Genomic DNA, 19,861 nt, shown 5'->3' with positions numbered 1-19,861 from the left:
ATAAAATGTTGACTGATGAAAATGATTAATGTTTAGTTTAAAATGGGACAGGACAAGATAAGCATTGGCCTCTTCCTAATCCTTTTTAAATAGACTTTTTTTCATTCCATGAGAACATTTTTGTTGTGCTTTTGCTGTGAATGTTATTTCAACAGTTTGAGTTTTAGAAAACTCACTGAGGCCCAAGATACTTGTCTACATTTGTCTAATTGTCTAACAGCAATTCAATCTTACTGTTTAAAGAGAACCCCTATATAACTGATATCAATTTGCATGTGAGCTTCCTCATGCAAATATGGATAAAATAAAAAAAGGGAAATCAGCTGTGTATATATGTATATATATATATATATATATATATATATATATATATATATATATATATACATATTATGAAGAAGAAGAAGAAATAAATGTCAGGAATAAACCCTGAGATGTGAAAGGGAGGTATCAAGTTGGATTTAGTGAAAAAAATGTATTCTGAAATTATTGAAACTACATTTTGTCTATTTGGAATAGTGTTATTGGTGCTCATGTATTTATTTTTTTATTTTTTATTTTTTTGCTACACATAAAATAATTATCCTCTCTATAAAGAAGCCTACCTGAATTCACAGAGAGTTTTGACAGTGGTAAATTTCGTTTCAATAAGGTTTTGTTCCTACTGTGCCGGAAGCACACGGAGAGGGCAGCTTCTTTCATTCCGTTCGCGTATGAGCAGCTCTTATTTTGAAACTCTTTCCGGAAACGTGCGTGATGTAACTGCTGACTTGTCGCTGATGAGACGTGCATACTAAACTTGGGACAGTCTGAGGGAGGCAAACAGAGTCACAGCATCGCATCATTACAGGAGGACGTCGACTGGAAGCTAATACACCTGACTCAAACGGACTTGCCTCTACCGTCTTACATTTCAGCCACATTTCAACTTTCAAACAACATTTAATAACATTTTTAAAGGTTTATTTTTTCTTTTTTTTAATTTTACTTTCTAATGTTTCATGTGTGATGGCTAACGTGTCATCGCTTGATGTTGGAGTTTTGTTTCTTGTCGTGGTGGCAGCATCTTTGGCGAACGGTGAGTCGTACTTTTAAATTTATTGGTGCTTTTTTATGTTTTAATTAGAGTTGGCTAATAGTTTCACCCGTGGCAGGTAGTCATTCACGGTACGTGGACTCAATTAGGCTTCTCAGTAGACCTGTGGCAAACATGAAGGGAAAGAAACACGGCTTATCTACCTTTCCTATAGCTGCATTTTGAAAAGACATCCTTGTCAAAGCATGGAGTAGTAAGTGTTTGTGTTTATTTATTTTGGCATGCATTATATGGCACTTCTGGATAACTGATACGGTAGATTTTACAATGACAGGGCGTCACAATCGGTCTTGAAATGAAATGACCCTCAACTTCCTCATACATCATCAGTAGTCATCGTCAGCTCTTATATATAAATAGATCCAAGGCCATTACCAGTGTTCCCTCTTCAAGTGACTTTTTAAAGTGCTTGTTCAAAATCAAAAGGACCGCAATGCATTGAAACAAAATAAATTATTTTATTAGAAATTTTGATTTTCAGACCTTATGGGTGAATTGCAAGGCATTCTGAAAGATTTCCTTAAAAGTTGGTTTGGAGTGGGCCTCTGATGGTAACCCTAGTACTTCACCCTACCCCTCCATCCCAACAAGAATCAGTACAGTCTACACCTAGAGGTAACCATGCAAGACAGGGGTAGGGCTTAGTGGTAGGCAGCGTTGATTTTGGCAGCTATTTTTAATTTTAGTTTTACTCTTTAAATGAAATGCATTTTAGTTTTAGTCCCATTTTAGTCATTTCTACCCTTTTTAGTTTTAGTCAAGTTTTAGTCGACAAAAACTCGAAACATTTCAGTCTAGTTTTAGTCCATAAAAAGTCCTCAAATTTTAGTCTTACTTTTAGTCCAAGCATTTATGTTCTTGCCTAAATTTGGTACAAAAGCATGGTAGTGTGTTTTACACACCCTGCAAAACCTGGGGTCCCTGCGTTCTACAGCTGAGAGGCAGAGCTACAGATGCATTGCATTTTGACAGATTTGCCCACAGTGGAGAAATATCACAGATTTTGAATGTCTGATGAAAGCTACATTACATTTTTTCTAATTTTAGTCATCACAGATCTATTTTGTTAGTTATTTTGTTAGAAAAAAAGGCTGTCGATGAATAGTTTTAGTCAGATTTAGTCGATGAAATTAACACTGGTGGTGGGGCAAGGGTTTTTGAGATTGAGCCTTAGTGTCAGCTTGCTTTACCTATAGTTTTATAATGATCTTTACTATTTGAAGTCAAGCAGGCTTCAAATATTTAACTATATAGTTACAATTTTAGGTGTACTAGATGAGCTGGGCCAGCTTTAATTCTATTTGGAGGAGCTTTAATTATAGACAGAAGAGCTGTCTATAATTTAGGCCATTGATTCTGTGTTGGAGGAGTTGCTAAAAGTGAGGCATCAATTCAGAACATAGCAGCTCCCGCAAGCACCACTACACCACTGTTAATCAGCCAATCACATGGCAGCAACCAACGCACTTAGACGTATAAATATGGTCAAGGTAATCTGCTGCAGTAAAAACTGAGCATCACAAATGAGATAAAAGGTGATTTAAATGACTTTGAAAGGTATTGCAGGTATTTTTACGCACAACTGTCTCTAGGGTACAGAGGAATGAAGAAGAGAAAATATCCAATGAGCAGCAGTGGCATAGATCACAGAGGAATGACCGGTCAACAATAACTCAAATAACTAATCATTACGACAAGGTATGCAGAAGAGCATCTTTGAATTTGCACATTACATAGAACCGTGAAGCAGATGGACCACAGCAGCAGAAGACCACACTGGGTGCCGCTCCAGTCAGCAGAGAACAGGAAACTGAGGCTACAACTCATGCGTGCTCACCGAAATGTTCAAACAGTAGGGTCAGAAAGAACATCAAAGCCTTCCAGACCACCAACAACTATGCCATGTTCAAAGTCATTTAAATCACTTATTTTCCCCATTCTGATGCTCAGTTTGAACCTCAGCAGTTCACCTTGACCATGTCCAAATGTTTAAAATGCATTGGTCGCTGCGAGTAGATTTAGCAGATTAGATGTCTGAGCAGTTAAACAGGTACATCTACTAACGTGGCCAGTGAGTTTACACCAAAATATTTTGTAATTGTACTTATAAAGATGAAAGATTTGGACCTGGGAATTTTCATCCACATCCTAACACAGTAATGCTGTTATTACTATGATCCTGCAGGTTCCTCATCCAGCAAAGATGTGAACCAGAGGAGGGAGATGGAAGTGGTTAAGCTGAGCACGCTCATGCCCGGTGGCACAGACGACCTCACTGGTGTCACTTCACACGCTGGATTTAAGCCCTGCTCTGGCTGTGACCTGCCCGGGGCCAGGAGGCGTTCAAAGAGATGCACATGTTACAGTTACAAAGACAAGGAGTGTGTCTATTACTGCCACCTGGACATCATCTGGATCAACACACCAGAGTAAGTCTCTAAACATCCTCACTTTTCTCCAATTTTTAAGGCAGCCTTTAGAATTAACATTATAGAGTGTTTCTCATTCATGGACATCACTTTCATTTTGTGACATCACTGTGTGTCATTGCACTGCTGTATTACTCATGCCCCTACAGTATCATTCTAAGGTTTACTCCTAGTGTCATGACAATGTCTCTTCGTCTGAAGTTCTTATGCCGTAAAATACCTAGGTATTGTTTGAACATTCCCTGTTTTGGAAAGCACATCATACCAGTTCACGTGTACCGTAGGAGGCACAAAAATGTGAGTCATGGACAAAAGAAATCCCTTAACTTTGTGATAAATAAATACTCTTTTGTTTTAATCCAGCAAAGGATTTTGAGGGAAAACCGAGCTGCAAAACAAACATGGTTAATTTTTCAGTATTTCCTGTGACTTTCTGAACCATAAGATTTCATGTGATCCGAGGTGGGCCAGGCCTTGAGCTCTCAGGTATTTTAATTCCACTGAGGATTTCTGAGCCTAGCCAACAGGCAGCAGAGAGGTTTACATCTTCGATGTCTAAGATGTTTTGATTGTTTCTGATTAGCCTTTAAATCTATATAGAGGCAACACTTTAGAAATGTACTGAGGTTCTTTTTGCTGTTGACAAATTCAATCTTAGCAAGATGTACCAACACCCTGTGGTGGGTCTGACAGTATCTGTTTTCCTTCATCTGTAATATGCTCCATCAGCGTTCTTGCAGACATCCCTGTAACTAATTTTATTTTAATCCAGAAATCGTGAAACCTCAAAATTTGAACTTACTAAACTATCAAACTTCTTTCATCTACTGAATAAAAAGAAGATGGCGAAAAATAATTTTGTGGAAACTGAAAGAAGCTGGTTTGCAAAAACTTGGAAAAGAAAGATTTATGTCTTTATCGACTCCAAACAACAAAGCTTAGCTCCTGTTTCGGTGAGATCCCAGAAAGAGTGTAAACACAGCTTTCAAACATTTATTGTGGGATGACAGTGAAACTATCTAGGGTCTGTGTCATGTCAGTCTTGTGCCATTACTGCTCTGATTTCAGGATCTTTAGACTGAAGTGTGGCCACATGGTGAAAATAAATGAAAATTTCAACCTGCAGGGAGTAGTGCAGCAGCTGATTTATTTGCCTTCAAGTACATACAGAATGTCATAAAAACCTTTAAATGAAGCCTGGGGTGTAAGCCAGTCACTTTTTGAAGCGTGGAGCTTTCTTTAGTGCTAAGTCAAAAAACTTTACACCTGATATTACCTTTACTTTCACTTTGTACACCACAGAGCATTTTCACAAGTTAAGAATTTCATTCACTCAGAACACCTTAAATAGTACATCACTTAACACTCTGTATTTTTACATGCAGGTAGAAAATATTGAATTTTTATATTTGACTAAAACTGGCCTTTTAAAATGCATGTAAGCATTAGAACTGTGCATCTTGGCTGATCTCAGGATATGATTTGTTTACGATTATCAGGTCAATGATTTGAGTCGATGACCAGATGCATCACGACTCATCCAATGCATTCTCATTTTCAATAAAACTGCACACCTACTTTTGATAAATGGAAACTAAAAGTCTCATAAACAAAAACTCTTAATGCCAGTCTGAATTTCTTTTCAAAAAATCCTGTTATTACACCTTTTAACTAAATATCACATTATGTAAACAATAAAGTAATAAGAATAATATTCATCTCATATTTCAAATAAAGGTTTGAATGAAAAAATAACAAGGAAAAGGCATAATAAATAGATTCAATATTTTAAAGGACAAATCAAGTTTTTTCCCTCTTTTTCTTAATTTATAGGTTAATTTGTTTTCTAAAAGTTTTAAATAAATAATGAACATATTGAAATTAAACACCTTCTCTCTTTCCTTCCCTTACTCACACATTTATTTAATTAATTGAACATCAGATTATCCTGTCAGGATTTTAAATCTGATCTAAATGTGCCATTAAAGGGGGTTTGTTTTACATCAGCCCAAACTAATGTGACTTTAAGGGAACATTGATTGTGTCAGGATTCTGTTGAAACAATCATATCAAGCTCTGAGTTCATTTATTTTCTGTTTCACTGTGTGATATGTTCACTCCACAGGTGTCTGTTATGTCTAGTAATGTTTGACACCGCCTCATGTAATGATCACTACGGTACTGACACATAGGAGACACGCTGGTGTAAAGCTGTTGGTGGGGAGAACAAACATAATGAACAAGTGTCAATGCATTCTCTATTTACTGTCTTTTCACTGCCATCTCCTCTAATTCTCCCCGACCCGCTCTCTCTTTCACTGTGTTTCTGTTAGCAGACAGACGTACTACGTGTGTTAGGGCCGGCGTCCATCTCCCTGGAGTGGATTGGTTGAGTAGCATCAAGTGCAACTGGTGCTACCGCAAAGACAGGAAAAGCTGCACCATTTAAAAAAGTCGACAGTTGAAATTCCTTAAAAGAAACCTTGTCTGACAGGGCATCAGCTTTGAAAATTTACAGTCAGTCCGTATGTAAAGGGAAAATAATCAAACAATATCAGTTTGAATTGATTAGGAGCTGCTCTGCAGAAACTTCCACATCTGCATCGCAAGATTATTATTCTAAATTATTATTCTAACCCTTAGATAATGCCATTTGAAATTGATTTTTACTTTTATGTATGCACCACAATCAGACCTTATCAGGGCAAGGCATTATATGCATTATTCATAGTTAGAACAGGAAAAAAAGACAAAAAAAATCACCCTTGAGAGTTTATTTTGTGTCCAGAAAAGCTTCAAGTGCCTCCACTTTTGACTGAGAGCACCTCAGCTTGACATGTCAAAGACACCTTACCTATCTTCACACATCTTAAAGTTTGTCTTATGTCAAAGGTTTGAGCCATAGACAGTCCAGACTGATTTAACCCATCAGGGCCTGTGTCTAAAACAGCCATATTTTGTACTGGCTACACTCACAACCTCAGTTCTCACCAGTGTTTATTGTCACTAGATTATGAAAGTTGACTTCTGCTTCCCTAGGTAGTATCCATAAAATTATTTTTAAATAGCTCCATGTGCTTAATATATTTTTGTTTTTCAAGGAATTACCAAGAAAATATGAAGACAGTGTAAAGGGATCCCGCTGCTCAGAATGTTATCCTAAAAAAAGATGAGTCAGATTGTTTTCTCTCTCACCACTGCTGTTGACAATGCTGGTCTCACAGCTCCCACCCCTTTTGATTTTGATTGGCCAATAGAAGTGACATTGACAGGCATGGCACTGCTCCAAAAGTTAAACGTTCTTCAGTGGAGAGTGTTGTGAGTACAACAACAGCTGAAAAACAGCTGATGCTGGTGGTTTTTTGTGCTCAGGGCTTTGTGTGCTGAAAATGGAATACATCAGTTTGAGCTGAAAATGAGCTCTTGCAGTAATCACTGCAAAGACTGAAATCTAAGCAAGTGAAGCTGCTCATTTGCTTTTAAGGAATGTCATTGTCCTTAAAAGAGATGAACTATACATTTGAGTTAGTATATGATGTTTCACAACACTCAGCTAAATTTTGCTTGCACCCTTGGCAGATGTATTTTAATTAGTGAAAGCAATGCAAGCCTTATTTTTGAATTTTCATGTCTTGACAAACTATGTTTATCTTGACTTTAATGTGGCTTAGAATAAGTGTAATGAGATACTTCCCCATTACAGCTGCAAAAATAATTAGTCTTCACACACCAAACCAAACAGATTTAAACACAGGGGCCTCACACACTTTGCAACATCAATATACTAGGTCGTCACACACCCACTAAGCACCCAGCTCACCCTACTGCCCTCTGGTTGAAGATGCAGAGCGCTTGCATGGGTGCAGTAGGGCGCACTTTGAGAAGAGCTTGATCTCTGCTGCCATAGAGGCTTTGGACAACAGGCCAAAGTGTGAACTTTGATATTGTGTCTCCCCTTTAAACATGTGGTTTGTGTGCTCATCATTTCTTGATTTGTTAGATTGATAGTTGCTGTGTTTTAAATAAAAATCTTTCCTCTGAGACGATAAAGTCCAAGGGCCCTATCATATGTCTGGTACAAATTGTTGTAAAACACAAATGTCTTTCTCTTTCACCAGACACAGTTGTCATTTTACACTATGCCCTCACTTTGTTTTAATTGCAAATGAACCCGTGCTTCTATCTGTGGCCATGGATGTGCTTGTTTTAAAATGAGGAGCGGTCAGGCGCGAAGTTGGCAGGTTCTGTTTTTAAGGGCACAGCAAAGGGCTGCACTTTCAACCACCTAAAGCCTGATCTAAAGCCTGTGGAACAGAGTATTTCTGATAATTCAATCAAAAGAGACTTAAAACAAGTTAAACAATAATTTATTTTACAAATTTTAATGAAAGAGAAATGTACAATGTCTTTGGTGGCTAGACTCCATCGTGATGACTGCATGTACTTTAAGGGGGAGCGAGGCAAATGGCAGGAACAGAATACCCCCCTTTGGAGTCCAGACGTTGGTGGTGGAGTTGATGAGGGATCACTATGAGGAGTAGACTTCTGAGAAGCTGGACTGGGAAACCAATGAGGTGACTTATAGGAGGAGACTGAGGTATGTAGGAGGATAAGCACAAGACCTGTGGACTAGATGCTGATGAACTTAATGGAGGTGGCTGGGGTGGAGGAGGGTTGCAGTATCCACACTAAGACAGCAGGTTGACTACAGGAGAAATGATGACACATGCATGATGATTGGTCAAATTAGGTCATGACAGAACCTGATTAGTAGTACTTAGGAGAGTGAACACCCATAATGAGCTTATCAGCGGGAAGAGAAAAGAACAGAAGAAGGGGGAGATATGAACGGTTAATGACCCTTGAATGAGTAAGAAACAGTCTTTCTGCTTAAACTTTCACTGAGCTCCATTAAGAGGACACATTGCAAGATGGCCAAACATCAACAGGGCTTATTCTACAAACTCAGGTTGCACACCTTCTCAGCTTAATGGCAGTGCTTTTGCTGATATATTTCCTATATATAAGTTGGCCCTACACAAACAAAGATTGAGTGATTGGTTGATTGAAATACCAAGGTACCAGATTCATGTCCTTCTTGAAACAGACCCACGTATAATTAAGTCACTTAATCCATTCTCCCTGATCTCACCCGGGTCTGTGCCTGTATTATGCGCCATCAAGTTAACCAAATTTGGATAGACACGCCCAAAGTCCTTGATCATCAAGCACAGTAGTGTGCCTTACACATATAAGTTTTAGCTCCCTGCTAACTTGTGTATATTTTTGTGGACTTAAATATGTCTTGTTTTGTTTTGTTTTGTTTTTTCTTTTTCTTGTAAGATGACCTTGAGTGCTTTGAAAGGCACCTATGAATTAAAAAAAATGTGATTATTATTATTATTATTATTATTATTATTATTATTGTTGTTGATGTTTTTGTTGGTGTTATAAGACCCCATTTTTCAGATTTAGGTAGACAAATACACTTGATTTGTTTTGCATTGCTGTATTGCTGTCCAAAAGAATTTGTCAAAATAGAACTTACCTACCTTGTGTTATATTTTTCACTTTTTTAACCAATCAAAACTGAAATTGCAGTGATCTTTGGGAAGTCAGAGTACCGCAGTGCTTATACATTTTATCCATGTTAGATCCTATCAATCCCTGGATACATCAACTATTACACTATATCACTGTTTGTTTTTTTGCAAATTGTATCGCAAGGATCAGATAAATTTGTAAGACACTGAAAAGGTGAAACATTCACAGCACTGAGATATTTGCTTGACAGCCTTGTTAGAAGCCTCCTTTTTTCCTCCAAAAAGCAGCTATTTTGAGAGTAGAGAGGTTTTTCCTTTCATTTCAGGTTTAAAGACTGCAGAGGCTCCCAGGTATATTGAGCGGTGTGCGGTATCATCAAAAGCCTATAATTTATTGACTTTTAAATATGTATCCTTAACTTGTTGGCACCCCATCTGAGCAGTATATTTCAGCCCATATATGCTGTGCATCTGCTCCTGCTCACCTTTTCACCTATATGAGCTCATAGCTTTCAGCTGTCTCGTCTGTCATCCTGTAGTGTACAAATTAACTGGAACAGAGCAGTGTTTGTAACCATATGGCCTCATCCTTTGATGATGATATTGAGCTTTGATTTTTAATCTATTCAGTGCCTGTGACCAATGGTTTAAAGCTTAGCCTGAATATTTGAGAAAAATGAGTGGATCTAATGGAACAGCTGCAGTTAGTGATTGAAGGGTTTACATGGGAGTCTACATGTATAAATATTACCTGAGTGTTATGATTGCCTGGGGAACACTTTGTCTCACCGTAGCAATTTAGTATTTGCAGCTGTTCAAATAAGATGACCTTTTGACTTGCTCCACTGAAATTTTCAGCTTATGAAACACACCTTAGCCCTGCTGGTATCCTCAGAGTTAATGACCACAGCTTTAAGTCTTTATGACGAACAGGCTAGAAGGCAGTGGATACAAGTACTTAAGGGAATATCTGACATTGTTGTTTTAATGTTATCATCAGGTATTCTCTAATGTTGTCTATTCTGATACAAAGTGAATACAGCTGGATTATCTGAGCTTTTTTAATTCAAGTAAGCTGGATGCCACATTGACAAACAACCCTGGAGTATTTTGAACAAAATGTTGATGTTGTGGGCTTTAAAATGGAAACATATTTCCCTGTAGGGTTTTAGCTAATAACCACAAAACAAAACAAAAAGTTAAAAGCAAAAACATAATGTAGGCAATTTGAAAGTAAATTCGGTCCAGATATGTAGGTTATTACTCATAGCATCTCAGTATCACAGCATGGCTATTTCAATAAAAAGTAAAACAGCCTCTGACAAAGTTACATTAATCAGACAACCTTAACTGTAGCTATACTTTACTCACACTATATGGAAAAATACTTGGCCAAACCTGTTAGTTATTGAATTCAGGTGTTTTAATCAGACCTGTTGTCACAGATGTATAAATCTAACACCTAGCCAAGCAGTCTCCATTTACAAACATTTGTGATACTAATGGGTAGTTCTTGAGAGCTCAGTGACTTCAAGCAGGGTGCTGTGATGGATGCCACCTTTGCAATAAGATGGTTCTTGAAATTTAATCCAAGCTGGATATTCCACAGTCACCTGTAACTGATATTTGGAAGTGGATGCATTTAGGAATGACAGCAACTCAACCACAAAGTGGTAGACCGCGTGAAAATCACAGAGTAAGATTGACAACAGCTAAGGCGTATGGTGTGTAAAATTCACCAATACTCTGCTGTTCATAGCTGAAGAGTTCATTAATGTAATCACACAAACTGTGTGGTTAGAGCTTCATGGAATGAGTGCAAGCCTCCAATCACCAAGTCCAATGCCAAATGCGGATGGAGTGCTGTAAAACACAATAGACTGTGGAGCAGTGGGAATGTTTTTCTGTGAAGTGGTGATTTACTTTTCTCTGTTTGGCAGTAAAATGGGTGAGTCTTGGTTTGGTGGATGCCAGGAGAACTTTCCCCGCCTGACTACATTATGCCAATTGTGGAGTTTAGCATAGGAGGAATAATGGTATGGGGCTGTTGTTTCAGGGTTTGGGCTAGGCTCAAGATCTTGAGTGAAGGGCAATCTTAATGCTTCAGCATACCAAGAAATTTCAACTTCCAACTCTGTGGCAACAGTTTGGGGAGATTGTGAGCCAGGCCTTTTCATCCAACATCAGTGCCTGACTCTACAGAACAAATGGGCACAAATTCACATTAAAACACCCCAAAATCTTGTGGAAAGCCTTCAAAGAAGAGTGGAAGCTGTTATAGCTGCAAAGAGTGGCCAACTCCAAACTGAAGGTCATGTATTTTAATACAATATCATTGCAGTCACTGTTGATGTAATGGTCAGGTAGCTGAGCACTTTTGTCCATTTACTGTATAAGACATAGTTTATGAAAACAGCCTGATCTGGAGAAATCAAAAAAAAAACTTGAGCATGTGCCACAGATTTGTCAGAAGCGTGGAGACATCCACTAAGAGATAAACTAAAATGGCATCTACATATCATTATGAGTGACCAAAATAAATATTGTTATTGATCAACTTGTGAAGGATACCTTAATCCCCTTTGCAGTCAGTGACTCTTTGTAAAGTATCCACTCTCATACAAAGGGATTCTTCATGAAGAGGAAGCTTGCGTGCTTTGCATAAACAATTATTTCCCCAAAGAAAATTTTTCCATGACTGTCAGAACAGCTGTGAACTCCACAGATTCTGTCTGATGTCCTCAAAATTGTTATTAGACATAAACTCGCATTGAAAGAAGAAAAAATGTTGACCTTTTTTGGTCAGTCTTCATTCAAGCATTTCATAGCCTTTCAAAATGTGATGTTTTGAGTGAAAAGTTCAGGTTGGTGTTTTGTGATAAATGTAACTTTCTTCCCTTCAGTAAATCTTACACTTGGAAAATTTCTACCAGGAGAGACTAAATACAAGTTTAACAACAATTTAGTTTACAAGTTTTGAAATGTTCGAGATTGTGAGACGTCTTAGACGATTAGACTCCATCCTGATGCATTTACGAACATGAGGGGTAGCAGAATAGGATACCCCCCCCCCCCCCATGGAGACTAGACAATGGTGGTGGTGATAGAAGGAATATGATATGGAGGAGTGACTTCTAAGTAGCTGGACCTGGACACAGATGAGATGGCTTGGAGGTAGCTGGGGTGGAGGAGGGTTGTGGCAGTCCCACTGAAACTACTGACTGCAGAGGAGAGGAGACAGATTTTTAAAATCTGACAGCTGTTGGATGATTGGATTGAGAAAAGTGGTAGCAGAATGGGATTGGATCAGATTTTTAGATGACTAGATGCCAATACCAGCTGATTGCCAAAGTAGGAAACAGGGCGGGACAAGGGAGACAAAACTTCAGAATGACTGATAATGGATAGACATTTTAAGTGGTATTACAATATCTATTATAAAGTAAAATTCATGGACAAAAAAGCCTGAAGTGAAATGATGATTCATTGGTCCCATTACCAGCTGAGCTCTAAAATACATGGCCCTGCATTTCCTCAAATTCAACGAGTGGTCTTTTAGTCTGTGTCCGATAAACTCTCCCACCATTCAAACTTTCTCTCATAGACTGGCATGATTAGCGTCATATCTCAGTTTCAGTAAGCTCCAAAGGCTGGGTAGGACTGACCAAAATGAGTATATCAACTTAAAAGATGATGAAGTTACTTTATTTTGGATAAAAAGGTCAAGCCAAACAAAAGGTCAGTACCAAGAGAATTGCAGTATAACCTTAGCGTGTGCATTTTTGCATCCTTTTTTTCTTTTTAGGTTGTCGAGGTCATAGCTAAGTAACTCTTTTTATTGTTTTCTATAAACAATTAAAAGCTTTCCCATGGTCTTCTGATGTTTTTTAATGTAAAGTAACAGACCCGAGCATAATGCTTCACTTGGGCTGGACTTACTGGTTTTAAAGTCGGGCCAAATTTCAACCTGGAATTCAACCCATTGACGTTTGTTATGCAGTGTATTTTGGGGTGAGGGCACAGTAAACCATTAGTTTTCACACTTTATTTGCCCAAGGCGCACCACATTCATATCCATGCAAAATAGTCTCTAAAACACATGTTACAGTAGCTTTAGTTGTTGTATTATCATAGTATGAAATGTGGTTGTAGAAATTCCCAGGGCACACTTTCAATTGCCTCAAGACATACAAGTGTGCCTTGCCACACCATTTGAGCACTGATGCAGTAGGCTGTAGGCCCTCAGCTTCTCCTGACTAGTTGTTTGAATTTCTGGCTATATGGCTGCATGCTCAGACAAGATGGTTCGTTAACTTTGGAACATTTTTTTCCCGACTGTTTCTGCTCAAACTGTTAGACACTATGGCAACAGCAAGCATGTATGTTGGTTGTTTGTTCGTGATACTGTGAGTGTGCTCTTGCATGCATTAATGCATGTTTTGTCTGTGTTTGTATCAGAGACATGCAAATGAAATACCCAAAAAGCAGATGTTACTTTACCACCTGTTGGAGTTTTCATAGAAAACATCCTTGGTGTTTGTCAGAATGTCCTGACTTAAGTTGTACTATCTGTGTCCAACCATCAGCTCATACGGGGCGAGCACAAAAATTATGAGTGCTTGTGCATCATTAACACTTCAGTCACACAGTGTGAGCTGCCACCCCACCAGGACTTTTATAAAATCACCCTGAAAGTACACAGCATATGCCTGACACTCTTCGTTTATAGGATTCCAGCAGGATCAGCTGTTAGACTGAATAAATACTTTCTTAACCAGTGACTCCTCCTATAAGTCACTCATTTTTGCCTCTCTTTCTGTCTGCCTCTCCCTCTCCTCTCAGCCCCAACACAGCTTCAGCAGATGCTCTTTAAGTGAGTCTGGTTCTGCTTTTTCTGGATTCTGCCTGGCAAAGGGATGTTTCTCTTTTTACCAGGCAAATTCCTCTGCAGCTTTGCTGAATGTCGCCTACTACTGTACTTACACTGGTTTAACATTTGGTCTTCATAAATAATATAACAAAGAGTATGGTATAGGCCTGACATCTTTGTAAAGTAACTTGAGATGGCATTTAAGTGTGAATTAGCACTATAGACAGTTAGAATTGTTTGGTGGATTGACTCCCCACCCAAATTCTTCAACCTCCTCAAAAGGCAGCTTTTGTTTTCGGAGCACTCAAAAAAGAAAATATGTAAGAAAAATCAAAGTTATTATTTTATAAGAAATCACCTTATCCATCCATCTACCCAGTCTTTTGGTTGTATTTTTAATACCAGAGTTAAAGGTAAAGGCAAAAATGTAAACACTCATTGGCAAAGTGTGCATCGGGATCAAAACCACAACCTTCTTGTTGTAAGATTACCAGGTACTGATTCACAGTTGCATTCCCAACATTCACAGATAAATATGTCTTCATTTAGAGAAATAGTGCAAAATGCATGATATTCTGTAAAAGATGGACGCATTAAATTCATTCATACACTCAGGGAAACGATAATAGCTATAGAAAGTTTACGTGACTATTGTCTACTGTCAAGGAGTGCTGGTAGAAACCCCCAATAATGACAATGATACAATGACAATTTTTATTGAATACAGTGAAATTAATTCAGAAGCAATTAATCCATAGTAGCATGAATTTAAATATGAGGGTACAACAAGCGTTTGCTATAAAGGAGGAGGCTGGGGTGGAGGAGTCAAAGCTTCAGTTGATAGAGGGGCAGGCTGGGGTGCAGGGGTCAAAGCTTTATTCCCTGTTTACACGGAGACAGAAACGGGGGCGTTTTGGAAAACTTCCACTCTTAACCCCGTTTCTAGAAAGTTTCGTTTTCAGGCCCCAAAACACCGTTGCCGTGTAAATGGATAGCCAAAACGCTTCAAAACTTTTGCGTTTTCATCTGAAAACGTTGTCGTGTAAACAGGGCATTAGTCAACAATGGTGGAGGCTGGCATTGAAGGAGGAGGCTGGGGTGGAGGGGTCAAAGCTTCACTAGATAAAGAAGGAGGCTGGGAGGAAAATACAGAAGATTTTTTAAAAGATATACACATGTAATTTAATGCATACATTCAGGAAAACAATATTAGCTACAAAAACTTTTTTGACTGTTTTCTCTACTAAAACATTTCTGTAGATCTGTGGTTAGTTGAAGTGGTTCAGCAGGTTTTTCATTGTAGTTCTTCATCAGGCTGTCCCCTCATGATTTGTCCTGACACTGGTGCTGGGACCACCTTGATCTTGAGAAGATTTATTAATGTTCTATTAAGATGCTCCTGGCTGAGATGTAGCAGATCAGTCCTTTGGGGGTGGGCTGTCTGCTCACCAGGAAATCTGGGATCAGATGTTCAGAAGGAGAAAGGGTTGGATTATGCTGGGTCTGTTTTTCATTGAGAGTGGGCTAGGAATTAAACGGTGTTGTTAAGGTTTTTGTGCCCATTTTATTCAGCAATGACTTAGACCAGCTGCTATGAGTAAAGTCAAGCCTGAGCTCTGACTTAGAATGGCGTTTATACACCACTAACATTTAAGCTGATAGGTTTTTAATAAAGGCTTAAAGTTTTTACTTGACTCTTGCATCTACCTCTGTGTGGTTGTCAAGGTGTATCATTTTAAAATGTGGGATAACTTGGAGGATGACAAGGAGCAGAGGTGTCAACTTACCATTCTATCAGACAGATTACATCCATCTGAAATATTTCATGGCTTATTTTGGACTCCTGCTCTATTTTTTCAGCAGCTCATTACATCATTCCAACAATAGAGTACCATTAAATTACTTCATATATACTTCATATATTCAGCATCAGCTGTTATATTTCACTGGTTGTAGATTCAGGTTGTAAGCATGTATGCTTTGACATATCTTGCATGAAATTTTGTTTTTTAGTTGATTTATATCGGTTAACAGAAGTAATTTCATAGAGATGAGATTGAGAGTAACTCAAGATTCAATTCAATTTTAATTCCCATGGAAAGGACTCGATTTAGCTTTGATTTTGGTTTTAAACTGATTCCTGATTCACAAAACATTCCCTGTTTCCTATAAAGGTGATCATTTCAGCACCTGCTCCAGTCTGTTTTGCACTAAGGAGTTAAAAGGAAAAGCTTGGTCAAATGTAATCAAAATAATGCTTTTTAACATATTTCAGTCTTCTTTTCATAATATAATTACAATAGGAAAGAATAGCAAAGAAATTGTAATTTGAGTTAAATTGCAATAAGTAATATAAATAAAATGTGTGGGCTAAAGCAGGAAATGCATTTATCAGAAACTTATCTGGGGGAAAAATAATCATAAATCTAATGCCTTTACTACTTTTATTAGCCCAGACGAATTTTTATAGTACCCAGATAACACGGTCACACGTTAAACTGTAACACCTGTCATTCACATGAAAACAGGTGATAGATTCAGTTACAGTATTTTTATCATCCCTGTCAGTCAGCAGTTGTTGGCTGATATTCACTCCAGGTGAACATGTCTCTACTATGTGACTTCAGACGTATGAACCGTTCCTGAGGCAGGCTACATTACTGTAGCACAGTAAGCAGACACGTTGGGTCAGGTTTCCTCTAACCTGGAAATATAGAATTCACAGTGAGTCCCTAAAACTTTTCTTTTGGAGAAACTGGACAAGATGAGTAACTCAGGGCTCCATAGACTGTGTAGTATATCAGACACAGCGCTGCTAATGCTAACAGCACAGCTAACGAGACACACACCTTCTTCAGCATCAGTATCTGAGACAGCACATTGAGGGACATACTTGTGATTGAAAATACAACCAGGATGTAATTAAGTATGCCTAAAAATGTCAATTTTAGGCATACTTTTAGAAGCAATTCCAAATCATATGCATTAATAAAGGCTATGCGATTCTGACGTTACTCGTTTTTTATTATGTCAGCTGTTGGTCTGTTCAGAGACTTCTCACTAATTGGTAAAATGAGGTAAAACCGTCACATCTGCATTAGTATTTGGTTAGTTTGAAAGTCACGCTCTACCAGTTAAGATAAACCTTAGATCTCTGTGATGCAGCAAAACAGCAACACAACTTAAGTTATTCCTTAGCTAGTTTAAATGTAGAGTTTATTGTGAACTTGACACCATAACTAAAAATAGGCATTGCATTGGAAAGTAAGTAATGTGATCAAAAGGCAGCAGAAGAAGCCACCTTATTAAGCTTGGTGCCAAGGGTTTAAGTTTAAATAGGCCAGTGTAAAATCAACTGTGCTTGTAAATTACATTTAATAATGTTGGCCTTTCTTTGACAGTTTTGAACTATTCTCACTCATACTAAAATAACTAACATGACTGTTTTGTTATGAAGTGTTTGAATTCTTTATTAATAACATTGAAAATACCAGTTTGATTCATTGTAACTGAAGTAATGCACATGGGCAGAATGCCTTAAGGTGAAACTGATGGTATCCCTTTCTGTGGATTGTGTTTAAGTTAGACTAAAAGATAACTGGACCTGGTTGAAGTTCTTTGAGAGGATTCATCTCTAATCCTAGAGGATCTTTGGAGTTGGGGATTTTGGATTTACCTCCAATGACCTGGATGACTAAAGAACTTTCTCAGACACATGCAAAGCTTATGTAACACTGCCATTGATACATTTTTCAACAGTTAAACATGGCTACCTTGTAGGCTGCAGTCTGCAATGGTGTTACACTGAATCCAAATTTTAGGGGGACAAAACACAAAAGAAAACCCAGAGTTTGATAAAGTCCAGAAAAACTGTCTCTAATAAAGACCTCTCAAAATCATAAGAACTCAGTTGGTTACATGTTATCAGAACATGAAAACAGGAGTTGTAATCTGTCTAATCACTCTTTGCTTTTTATTATTGTTGTTTTATAGGCACACTGTACCGTATGGTATTTCCAGTTACCAGGGTTCCTTGCGCTTGAGGCGCTCTGCTGGGGCTGAGCAGGAGAGGAGAGGGACGATGGCCCAGCGCTGTGCATGCACACAGCAGAGCGATTCTGACTGCAGCAACTTCTGTATAAACAGGTAACTAAGCTGTACCAAAGTAATGAACTAAACTATTTCACTAATAGCCCAAAGGAACTGTTTATAAATGATGCATGTGTGATCTTTTGGGTGATACAAAGAGTTACTTTTACACTAAAAACTAATGATACATATAAATTCATACATAACATGTACAGTGTGCATAGAGTTGATCAAAACCAAATTGATTTTTGACAACCACTCTATATCTCTAATATCTTTATCCATTGAGAATTTAAGCACACTGGCTGCACTTTCTCCTGTGCTTTACCTTAGCCTTGTTCAGAGGGCCAATTTAAGCCATGACATTTATACCCACGTGACGTTTGGCTTTTACTATGAACACAGCAGAGGCGTAATGGAAGGATTTATGAGTATGTTCCTGATCTGGGGATGCATGACACAGACATGGCATGATATGTGGCCCTCGATCTACCCACTCCCAAAATAGCCAGCAGCACAGTTTATATCAGAGGTAATGTTTCAAACCAATCTTAACAAAACAAAACATTTAAAATTGGAACATGACAAAAACATGGTTTCTCTTCTTAGCATTTGGTTGAAACATGCATAAGTGACAGGATTTAGGTTCTTCTGATTCAGAAAAGGAATAAAAGCAGTATTTGTTCACAGTGTGCTTTATTGCATTGAGAGTTAGGGATAAATTAGCAACAGCTAGCTTAAAGTGCCCTTAAGAAAGATTTATGAGTATGTTCCTGATCTAGGGATGCATGACACAGACATGGCATGATATGTGGCCCTCAATCTACTCTTTCCCGAAATAGCCAGCAGCACAGTTTATATCAGAGGTAAAGCAGCACTGACTTTGGATATTGTTAAAATGGCCATAAAATGCAAATAAAATAGAGGTTATTCAGTATTAATCTGCAGACAGAAGCTTAATATAAACAACTACTAACAAAAGTTTTGAGTTTTGATAAAAAAAAATGAAATATCTGTTAATAAAAAGTCTTGATATCCTGCTCCAAAAAATCACCAGAAACCTTAAGGTACAAACGCCGGGCTAAGTGCTGGCTTTGTTGAGAATAGCTGTAGGCAGCAGTAATGAAATTTGAATCTATCAATCAGCCACAGCACCTATATTAGCACCGTATTACAGAGACATATAGACACAGTATTCGGTTTAAACATGCACAATTGACATGATTCAGATAAGGTAAAAAAGCAGTATTTGTTCACAGTGTGCTTTATTGCACATTAGCAACAGCTAGCTTAAAGTGCCCTTGTTAACCTTTCTCTTTTCTCCCAGCAGGCAGAGGAGGCCACCCTTAGGAGCACCTAATAAAGACAAGAGGACAGCAAGTCAGCGCAGCAGCCCTGCTGTAAAATGAACACCCAAGTGACATGCTGATTGTCTGAAAGATGGACATGTATTTTCTTTACATAAGCCATCCCCTCATCTCGAAACCAGCATGTATATCTACACATCTGTGGGAGGACAAGTGTTTGTAGTGTGTTCAGTGCCGCGTCATCAGACTGATGAATAACCGAAAGCTGCTTGCACAAATACTTAAACCAGCAGGGATGCTAATGGGGTGCATGCTGTTCAGCCCTCTTTGTCTGTGTCTGTGCAGCAGGTGTGGACAATGGTTTCCATTATGCCGTTACAGATGAGAATGCCTTACATGGCTTGTTTGTTTCGACCATAAAAGACTTTGATAGAGCATGTTGCTCACACATGTCCCTGACAGCTATGGACTTGCTGCCATTGGACTCCAACTCCTCAACACTTTTGATGAAAAATCACCAGAAGAAC

General features: G+C 38.3%; 1 protein-coding gene across 1 annotated transcript; it reads left to right on the top strand.

Moving 5' to 3' along the window:
• Window positions 1–1,008: 1,008 nt before the first annotated feature.
• On the top strand, window positions 1,009–19,469 carry LOC121506756 (endothelin-3). The gene is made up of 4 exons (XM_041782612.1): window positions 1,009–1,078; window positions 3,282–3,525; window positions 17,932–18,084; window positions 19,355–19,469. The coding sequence occupies exons 1-4, from the start codon at window positions 1,009–1,011 to the stop codon at window positions 19,434–19,436; spliced, it is 549 nt and encodes a 182-aa protein (XP_041638546.1). The 3' UTR covers window positions 19,437–19,469.
• The last annotated feature ends 392 nt before the right edge of the window (window positions 19,470–19,861 follow it).

This window comes from Cheilinus undulatus, linkage group 3, assembly GCF_018320785.1.
Source record: "Cheilinus undulatus linkage group 3, ASM1832078v1, whole genome shotgun sequence".
NCBI lineage: Eukaryota > Metazoa > Chordata > Actinopteri > Labriformes > Labridae > Cheilinus > Cheilinus undulatus.
The sequence above is the reverse complement of the archived record's forward strand: the minus strand, read 5'-3'. Positions and strand labels throughout refer to the sequence as shown.

Excerpts from the sequence above, each read along its gene's own strand:
- LOC121506756 (XM_041782612.1), top strand. The coding sequence starts at position 1,009 with ATGGCTAACGTGTCATCGCTTGATGTTGGAGTTTTGTTTCTTGTCGTG. Across the intron at positions 1,079-3,281 it reads GGCAGCATCTTTGGCGAACG|GTTCCTCATCCAGCAAAGAT; the intron begins GTGAGTCGTACT and ends ATGATCCTGCAG. Across the intron at positions 3,526-17,931 it reads ATCTGGATCAACACACCAGA|GCACACTGTACCGTATGGTA; the intron begins GTAAGTCTCTAA and ends GTTGTTTTATAG.